Source organism: Aphis gossypii, chromosome 2 (genome assembly GCF_020184175.1).
Source record: "Aphis gossypii isolate Hap1 chromosome 2, ASM2018417v2, whole genome shotgun sequence".
Taxonomy (NCBI): Eukaryota; Metazoa; Arthropoda; class Insecta; order Hemiptera; family Aphididae; genus Aphis; species Aphis gossypii.
In genome coordinates, this window is record NC_065531.1 from 1,034,593 (window position 1) to 1,046,138 (window position 11,546).

Below are 11,546 nucleotides of genomic sequence, written 5' to 3' on the forward strand. Positions count from 1 at the left end.
ATCTGATTTTAGGAATTTTTAAATACACCTAACAACCTATATTCAAATTATAAATATTTTTTAAACTAATATTAAAAATCATTAGTACACAAACTTATATTTTTAAATTAAAACAACCCCTTTATTCTGTAAATTCCAGAGCAGATAATTTTTTTTTTTACAATTTTTAACGTATCAAAATCTAAATTCAAACGAATAATTGTTTTAAATTTAATAAACTTTGTATGAAGATAAATATAAAGGTTTCTGGTAATGGATCTAAAATATATAAGGTTTTTGGCCTTAGCCTATGGGTGGATTTGTAATTTTTAATAATTAATATTAATTTACCGCCATTTATAATTTGTAAAAATGGTATAATAGTAATAAATACTAAATTTAAAATTACACATAATTTATATTTTTGTAAAACTATTTTTAAAAATTATTATGCTTATTACAGACCTACAATTTAATAACTGATAAAACTACTACTTTAGTCGGGAGAATGAAAAGTGGCAGCTGATGCGAACGCCCCCGATGGTAACTCCGATGGTAACTTCTGTAATGGCTTCCAAAATAGTGAAAAAAACAGGGCACGAATTTTGAATTTATTAAGTGTAGTATATACAACTTAGTTTGAGAACCTCTGTTTTTCAAGAAAAAAACCGTTCCTATCATATTTGCCAGCGGCCACTTTTCATTTTCCCGACTATAGTTCAAATTCTAAAATATTTAGGTACATATACATTTTTAGAAAAATTATCCATTTAATAATTTACAGTAAAAAAAGAAGATTCTTATTTAAAAAACAGAAGTTTGTATCATCTCAGAATACTTCTTAATTAGTGTATAAAATAAAAGAATTTGAATAAATTCATTATTTAAGGACACTATTGGCTGAACATGCTTGGTGTATATAATCCTATTTTAATTATTAATATTGTCCTTTTTTGTAATATTCTGAATATAAGTACAATGTACAATGTACTTATATACTTAGTATATAATATATTTAAATAACAATATAATAAGATAGTATAAATATGAATCGCATTGATATTTCAACCTTTATTATATTCTGATAGGATAGATTTAAATGTTAACAAATGATTTTAACATGGTAATTGACGATAGAATCTAACCAACAGAAAAGATTTCAAAAATATTTTTTGTTTGTGTGTACGTGTAATATTTAAGACGTTAAATGTGGAACATGATTTGGATATTTTTAAAACCTAAAATTATTAAACAAGATAGTGGTATGAAAATAGTATAATAAATAATAATTGTTAGGGACAAAAGTATAATGTCACATACTTTCAAGTTCAAACCATTAGCAAAACTAAAAAACACTTAAATCGCTTCAAATATTTCGTGTCCCTTGATTCCCCGTACATCAAACTGCAAAGCTGTAGACGAGAAGTGACTTTAAATAATGGTACACCATCTACGTGCATATAATTCAAACGTTCAACAATAATTTTATTATAATAATATAATTATAATGTATTATAGTCATAAACGACGAGGGTAAACGTTAAATATTTCGGAAAGCAGATTTTCACGATGGCTCTTTTGAACAAAAAAAGCCAGTGGTTTATATATTGTATAGTATGGTTTAATTATATGAAATATGTGCGTATGACATTTTTAAAAATCTTTTTACTCATAAACCACAATAGGTCGTGTTAAACTACTTTTTGATAGCAACAAAAGATTTACATTTTGAACATCCCATAGTATGTGTACATTGTGTACATATTATTTCATCGTAAATATAAAATATATATATTATATATATATATATATACATATACATATACATATATATCAATATCATGCATTCTAGCACTAAATTATATCATATATTACTATAATTTTCCATTTCATATTATCATCGTCTACGTAGTAATATTATTTTTACGTAAGACCTATCGAGTGAAGATGGTGGCACATTACTATTTCTGTTATTATTTATGCCATACAATACACAATCGAAAACTATTAAAAGCATTATAGGAAAAGTTAACTCAGTATTTTCTTATAATTTGTATCGCGTGATATTTTTTTACCAAACGTTATCTACAATGACAAAGAATCTATTAACTGCAGTCAAGATAAATAATAAAAACGTTTTATATCTCGCAAATTGATATGAATCAGTAATTTGAGAAATCATTCTTTTTCAATAAAACATAATCACGAAATTGTAGAAAACGAAACAAATCCTAAGTTTAAGATATGATATTTTCATTTTTCTGAAAGTTTGCGTTTTAGAACAAACCTGGTTTCTTTAACGAATAAATCTAATTGACTTGAATATCTATTTAATAGTTATTATTTTTAAATCCAAAAAGTTCACATAATATTTTCATGACATTGTGTGGCATAATTTGAGTTTTTTTAATAGCAGTGCTAACAGTTTGTTTTAAACAGGTCAATTTTTTTCATAATAATAAATAGGTACCTACGCATATATTTTATTCAGTAATGCATGTATGGAATTTTAGGGTTGTATATTTAATAATTTAATGAATTAAAATTATTAATTATTAACTTCTTTCACCTTTTACCTTTTGGATTTTGGTAGGTATTCATATAAAATTAATATATATTAGGTATGTTTAACTGATACAATATTATTACTTATATAATTAACCTAACAATAAACTATAAAAATTTTAAAAATGCAATAATATTTGAAAATGTTTGTTTTTAATCAGACAGAATCAATATACATAAATGTATATTTCATTTTCAAGCTTTTAAAAAAAAGGTTTTCTGATAATTACTATTTAAGTAATCTTCCGGTCGTAGCTTATCATCATTATTGTTAATTTCGACATTATGATATTATAATAACCAATACGTACATAATATTTCTATGCAAACATAAAAATAAACTACTTGAAGGTTGGAAATATACTATAACATTTTTTGTGACAACTGTAAGACATTGGAAAACGATCTTATTCCGTCCGGACAGCAAATGGTATTTTAACGCCTTTTGGAGGTTAATTGGAAATCTCGCTATGCTCAGCGGGCAGAAAATTTCCTGGTACACGAGGGTCGGAAAATTTTCTTACCTAGGTCGTTTGCAAATAATTGTATGGCGGTCGGTCGATAACAAACTGTAAAAAAACGGGCGTCTATATCCGCCTTCCAACCCTCTTCGAAAAGGCTCATTCCTCTCATTCCGTCGCCTCCTCAACCACTTATTCCCACTTATTATGTAATGCGTAGTCATAACATATGCATATAATATACAACGACTTGTTCACAGGACTTATACTCGCTGCCGGCCTGTTCGTGTTTGCTTCCGTGCTCAACGACAGCTTCTCGCCAGTCATTTACCAATCGATGGACGGTGGTGGCGACGGCGACGGGTTCGACAACGAACTGCAATCCGACTACGATTACCGGTACGGCTGGTCGTTCGTCGCGTGCAGCCTGGCGTTCCTGGCGTCCGAGGCGTCGGCCGTGTTCACCATCACGGCTTACTTCCGGCGGCTGGAAGACCGAGTCCAGTACACGGCCGTCAACCGGAAACCGTCGCTGGACACTCCGCCCCTGGCATGCGGTGGCGACCGGACGTCGTCGGCCTGTTCAGCAGACGGCCGGGCCAATTCGCCCGACAGCGACGCCGGTGCCGCCGCAACCACGACCGCCGAGACGACGTCCCGGTCGGAACAGTCGTCGTCGTCGGCCGCCGCCGCGTCGGGACGTCATCAGTCGGCACAGTGCGCATCATCGGGTGGCGGCGATCAGGTGGCGTCGTCGTCATCGTCGTCGTCGCCGGGCGGTGGAGCGGCGGAATCGTGCAGCAACAGCGCCGCTACCAGCAAAACGCCACCCGACATATGTCCACCAAAGATCGGCTGCGACGGGTCAGCGTCGGGCGCATCCGGCGGAACCACCGGATGCCGGATACCGGCCGCCACCGCGACGTACTGCAGTGCCACGTTGAGCCACCCGCACAAGTCACAACATCAGCACCACAATCACCAGCAACAACACCATCACCACCAACAGCACACGCAACACTACAGGCAAACGCTGGCCGTGGGCGGCAACGGGTCGTGTTACGAGGTGGACACCACCAAACCGTGCACTTGCACGTCGGCCGCTACGCTGACCACCAAACGGTACGCGACCATCGCGGGTGTGGCCAGGCATAATGGCGGCAAACAGTACACGACGACGACGACGACCGCATTGACAAACAACCATAACAATAACAACGGCAGCGGTGGCGGCAGACGGACCGCGGCCGGTCTGGCGGCCATCAAAGAATCTGTGGCCAGTCTGGCCGACCATCACTCGCACAACAGTGGCCATCACCATCGGAAGCCCGACCCTCCCACCCGGCGGCTCAAGGCGTCCGTCGGCGGTTACGTCGTGCCGCAGACACCCATCGCCGCCCTAGAAGCCCTAGACTGTCCACCGGCCGCCGACCCACGGCTAGTCGTGCCCAGTTCGGTATGACGAAAGTGTCGCGTCGTCCTCGGACAGGACGAACACGCTGTTTGACGTATCGACGCGACGGCCGACTGCTGTTCGTGCACTTACGCCGCCCTCACGACGATACCGAAATATTACACAGCCACTGTTATACAATAAACGGTTATAAGGGCACATCTTATCAGTGACGTGGTGAACGGTGTTTTATGACACTTGGGCGTCATAATGGACGTTTTTTTTGGGAGGGGGGGCTGGGTTTATTCGATAAACCAATAAGACAAAAATTAAAATAATTACAGTCGCATAATAATTATATGTATTATATTTAAGGGGATTAAGAGTGGGTAAGTACTGAAATAAATGTTGTGCACCGTGGTCCATAAAGGTTCACCACGCCACTGCATCTGACGCATGTAATATTATCATAAACGCCTTTCCCTACCCTCCACAAAAGAGTTAATTATTATATAAATCATGTATACGTTACCTACCTATTTATGTCAATGTTACGGTAAATTACATTAAATCGGAATGTAAAACGTTATTCGCTCACAAGAGTAGAATCATCGAGCGATTTTAATAAATCGTGTTGATAACAGTGTGAAATGGCAAACATTGATATAAAAGAGAGGCCTGATTGTGCCTCATTTTCAAATAACCCTTGTGCGACCCAACTATAAGTATCCCAATCGTGTCCATAATAATGTATCAACTTATAATTTAAATGAGTACAATAAAAATACAATTTTATAAAAATATAATGTTACCTACTTATTTAATTTTTTTTACACGCCATTACACAATTACCATTACATCACTTTTTTTCCTTACGTTAGTCAATCTCATAATAAATACATACTCAAATCATAATAGTATAATTATATTTTGCATGAAAAAAATTAATAATAATAAATAAATGTTAATGGTTAAGCCCGCTGAACATTGTTTCGAAATTTCTAAAAGTTAAAATATCGTAGATGTAAAATATAAAAAAATGAATTAAATTTCGCATGATAACTTTATATCCATTTTTTTATAATATTTGTGACAAATATTGATAGCTCTTGTAAATGCGTTGTATTATATTTATATCAAAATACATAAGACGCAGTTAGGATATTTGTTTAGTTTTAATAAATTCTAGAAACATTTCCTATCTATTTTGTAATACCCATAATTAGGATTTAAAAGAGGAAAAACGGTCACTTTACCGGATACGAGATATTTATTTATTTAACGTCTTATGGCATTTTATGAGGTGTACAATGCATAGCAATAAGTATTGGTATGTGATTAGAAAGACGGAATAATAAGAGGGAAATCAAAAGTACGCAATCTTAAAGACAGATTAAATTAAATTATACTTTTAGGTAAATTAATGAGATAGCCGAAATAATATAAATTATTGAGTTGATGAACCATTCTATGTACAAAAAAATTACTGTGACTATACTAGGAAGGGTACGATGAAACGTAAAATAATCAGTGTATCCTTATGGGATAAACAAAGACACGAGATATGAGATTAATGCGATGAGGTCAGGAATGTCAGTTTCGTCACTAAGAAGAAAAAAAGAAAAAAAGTATTAACATTAACACGTGATTTGTGATAAATTATGATTAATGATTATATACTATTTTTAACAATTTTCTAAAAATAAATCCACCGATTATTTCAGACGTCTAACAAGCAATGTTGTAAGGTGGCTGCTAAATTTAATTTAAAAAATATAAAATTGTTGATAAACATAAATGATAACTTTATCGGGAACTACTGATCAAGAACCTGACGTATGGCGGTGACCATACACAGAAGGATGATACGGTCAAAAATAATATTATGACAAAAAGCGATATAATAAGTATAATATACTTTATTCATTTTCCGTCGTATGTATCTTTAATATAATGTATACAAGCATTAGAATATAGTGCAACTATCCAATCAAATATTTTACTAAAGGAAAAATATAATTTTTTGCATAACAAATTTTTAATTTTATCACATTATGCAACCCACCCCCTCCTCCCGAAAAATAATTCACCCCAAATTTCACCAACAATTATTAAAAGTACTCATTTGTAAACGAAAATAATGAAAGAAATAGCTGCTAGAAAAAAAAATTTAGACATAATGGATGATGTAATTGAATTAGCATATGGTTAACAGTTAACACTGAAGGAAGCAGCTTGGAAAAGTTGTGTTAAGGACCCTTCAGAGGTAGTGCATCGTTTCCATTGCAATAATAAACCTTATGTCTGTCGTGATTCTGAAAATTTATGTAATAGTAAATGTCACAAACTCACAACAGTATACTTCTGGAAAAACAAATAAATTTTAGTAAAATATAATAGTAATAGGATATTTTAGATTTAAAAAAAGTATCTACACATGACAATTACTTTATTTGTTCAATAACTTAAATAATTGGCGAATAACTTTATTTTCCGCTTACTATAATTTACCGTATAACATACATATTATTATTATATACTATTATAAACATTCCGAATTGTCGAGTACTTAATCGTTTGTGTAAACATCGTTTTTGCTCGTCTAGCCTCCAGCATTTTTTTCAGTTGCTACCACTTGTACGCATTTTTTCTTTTACCCAAGCAAATATTTTACTAAATGGTATACAGTTTTACTGCTCAGGATGCGATAAAAAAAAAAACGAAAATTTTTATTAATTTAAAACTGGCAAATGAATATATAATACATAATATAAACTAGTTCATTCAAATGGTATTTCTTTTCTTTGATTTAAATCAAAAATGTAACTATAAGACGTGGTAAATTGATAAAATACAATTTCGTAATAATATAAGTAATGCAGTTGTTATTGACCCTTAACTTCTGTTTTTAAAAATGCAAACACTGCCCTTCTATTATTTTTTATTAAGCTTTTACATAAATTATACGTATATAATATAAATACACAATAGTATTAACCTTCAATAACTTTGATTATGTAAAAGAAATGAATAACTATTTACTAAATTATTTAAGATACAATAAGTAATGACTAGAACAAAGACTTTTATGCACCAAATAATCATCAAAAATGTATTTAAAAATATGCACTTATGCATCAAAAATTAAAAATCTGCAGTTGTATATGCATTTTAAAAAAAATACTAACCCATACTACACTTTTTTTTTATTATTTTAATAATAAGATTCTCCTAACCTATAGACTATCTACATTTAAAAATAATTATAGATTTAAGTTTGACAGTTTTAACATGATATTAATTATTAAGTAATATTAATGGTGATGACTGATGATACAATACAAAAATAATAATAACATTATATTGTACTTAAATATTACATTTTTTTTCTCTATTTATAATTTATTTTATTCAAAATGTCTATTATTTAAGTCTATATACTTATAACTTTATAAGTATAAAAAGAAAACAATAATTCGATCTATACAGATCTAATATAATCTACCCACTGACCATAGAAATAAAAATTAGTTTCAATCGTTTTAATGACAAATTTACAGTCATAACTGTTGACTTTGATTTATAAGAAATATTTACTGAAGTGCTTAATTTTCAATTAACTATCAAAATATAAACTAGAAACTAAAAATATACACTTGTAATCAAAAATAAGTCCTATGAACCCGGTAATATCAAAATACCTATACAAAAATATGCACTAAAAATGTTGAGTATTTTATCACAAGCATTATGAAATGTACTGTGTACTTATTAAGCATATGATAAAGTTAACCAGAAAAAATATGCAAATGTATAAAAGTCCTTGCTCTAGAAATTATTAAATGAAACAATTCAGTTTTATAAGTAGAAAAAAAGCCTATATCAAAAAAAAAAAGTCAACAAAATAACAAGATTTCAAACGGTAAATAACATGAAATTATAATTTACAGTTTTTTTTTTATTTAAATATAAAATAACAATAATACACACACGTGCAAATGTTCTATTACACGTTAAAATGTTCTATTTTTATCTATGAATACAACATTTGTCACACAAAAATAAAAGGGCTATTACTGGTAAAAGACATTTAATTGTTTTTATAAAATAATTTACGTGTTTACTAAAATTAATTATTTTTACAAGTTAAGATTTGTTTTTAAAAAATGAAAAATTGAATATCATTCTATATTTTTGTACAGAAAATTTATTATTCATTACACACATTTAAATGGAGTGTTTTTTTATTAACGTATATTTAAGAGCGTAACAGACTCATATATAATAATATAAAAAGTTTATTTGTATCAATTTGAAAATAGTCGAATGACATTACTCACCCCCTAATACACCACTGATATAATTGTAGTCATTCAAAAATGTTGTAAATAATTGTTCGAATGTATGATGATTAAAATTGAATATAATTACAAGTAGTTTTAGAAAAATCTAAAATTATTATTTTTAACATACCTAATATAACGTATTATATTATAATAATTAATAGTTTCTATTGTTGTATATAAATAGTACTATATCTTTAATAAAAATTGTCTTGACAACATAATTTGTTTTACGATTATAAGTATAATTTTTATGCGGAATTGTGATTTTTAACAGTGTTTTTAAATGAAAGTTTAATTAAATACACACAACGCAATTTATTGTATTAAATATTATAAAAATATATGTTGCATGTCTTGGATTTAAAATATGTACCATGTATCAACATAGTATATATAAATACTTTTGTTATTACAATAATATTTATATATTATTATGTGATGGAAGAAATTGAAACAATTAAAAAAAAATCGTTTCAAATTGTTGTGGCGTACACATATTTATCATTGCTAATTATTACTAATGTGTATGTTAAATACTACCTTGTATATGGTTAATAACGGTAATCAATATAACCAAGTAACCATGAATTTTGTCTGCCTCTTGCTGTGACATAACCAACATAAGATTTAAGTTTCAGTAAAAGACATTTACTGACAGCTATTGACTGAAACAACTTTAAAAACATTAGGCTCTCTATCTACCCCTCCCAACAAAAGGTGTCAATTTTTGTCACATTATTTATACAATAATATTACTATATACAATATCAGCGTTCGATGTGCTTCCTGAATGCGAAATAAAAAAAAAATTCTCTGCTAAAATTTTCAAAAAATATCACGAACGAATTTGATTGATTAGGTCATTTATTTTTTGAAAGTATATTATATATGTATGTAACTATTTAGATTTTTCGTTAAAAAATATATATATTGGTTTTTGTGGTTGTCGACATCTGGTCGATCGAATGAGTGATGATGCCTCTAATTTTAACTCTTCATTATCAAACCACTGCAGATTAACAAAATAATCGTTGAAAGCAGGTGAAATATTTATCAGATGGACACAGTGACGTAAAATATATTATAGTGTAGTTGTTAGCGGCGACAATATTGTTATCGCTAATATATATAATATCGATATTAAATTTTAAATACATACAATTAACAGGCGCTCTCAATAGCAAATATTTTCGGAATATGGTCACCGAAATAATTATTATAATAATATCAATTCGATTGTCTGACCATTTTTTATATATACCTATTTTATACTACGTTATTTAATTGAGTTGTAGCTGATTGGATTTCGATTTTTCAACAATTATGTAGAGAATTGTTTTAGCTTTCTATATTTTATACAACTTTCCAATATTGCTTGACATTGTTATCATAAAAACTTTAATGTTTTATTTTTATATTTTTAAAAGGCAACTTGTATTTTTGTTTGAATACTCTAAAGTAAAAATTTGTTTTTTAATTTCTATGCAAAAACACAAATATTAAATGAATCGTTAATTATTAAGTCTAAATTTTAGTCTTGATGAACCATTCCACATCACTTTAAAAAATTATTTGTTATCTAATATTATTTTATTAAAATTATACATATATTGATAAAATCAAATAAATAAAAAACCAAAAATTAATTCATAACCGTTGAATTAAAATTAAACTAATTATATATTATTCGCAGAAAGTTACACATTTTTTGTGTGATTTAAAAATATTTTATAGTCATCTTGGAAATGATGTGTCAAAGTTTCTATTAAAATTCCACTACCCCCGCTTTTGGTGTAATCGATACAAATATGCACGTATCTTCCAAATGACTTAATTTAATTAAATTTAACTAAGTTATTAATTATAATACTAAAACGTTAATATTTATTTTTCTGATAATATTCGCGTACAACACCTCCGAACTAATGGTTTATTCACTAGGTATATGTATTTTAAGTCAAAACTTTGAAGGGTAGCTTATGATAATCTAATAACGGGTAAGAAACGGAATTTAGGTACATCTGCACTTGTGAATTCCGTAGTTTTTACTTTTTACTAGCCAAAACTAAAAATAACTGTGTGAAAAAAAACAAATACTTAATACGTTTAATCCAAATAATATACATCAACATTTATAAAATAATAAATAATACTATTTGGATGTCAACGGATTGAAAATCAAAATAGAATCACCTAGCTAAATGAAACAAATATTGACCGTTATTGGTTAATGGTTCACCTATGTAAAACGTGTGATGAACTGCAGAAAAATTATTCAAACTAATAACTAGCCAAGACGATTTCGTGAATCTCGATTCAAACTTTGATCTTCAGTAAATTTCACAAATTTCTCGATCTCTATGTATAATAAACAATATATTACTGCACAATTGAGGATTATTACACTCATTACGTATCAACTGCGTCAACCGCGATAATATTATATCACGCGGCTGAAATACGCGAACCGTATATAAATTGGTCAGATTATTTTTTATAACGATAGGAACTGCTAAAGATATAATTTTTTTTTTTGTATTCTCTTCGTTCAGTCGTAAAAACACACACAGACTTGTTAAAAGTATACGATCGCATATATAAATGCCCCCGCGGGGTTATGGTTCTTATTTGAAATGGACGCGAATACGCCGCGATTAATATAAGTACCTAACGTTTTATAATTTATATCATACCCGAAAAAGGAAATAAAATTTCGGGGCAAATAAACGTTTCGTTTTTAATGAAATTCATTACCGTCTGTAGAGTATCAAATAATTATACAGCGCATAAAACGTCGCATAA

General features: G+C 30.3%; 1 protein-coding gene across 1 annotated transcript in view; it reads left to right on the top strand.

The window, feature by feature from the left end:
• LOC114132762 (uncharacterized) overlaps window positions 1–6,484 on the top strand; it is a 176,228-nt gene extending 169,744 nt beyond the window's left edge. The window contains exon 5 of the mRNA XM_050200427.1: window positions 3,266–6,484. Within this exon, the coding sequence (XP_050056384.1) occupies window positions 3,266–4,467 (1,202 nt within the window). The 3' untranslated portion in view covers window positions 4,468–6,484. The remainder of the gene's footprint in view (window positions 1–3,265) is intronic.
• The last annotated feature ends 5,062 nt before the right edge of the window (window positions 6,485–11,546 follow it).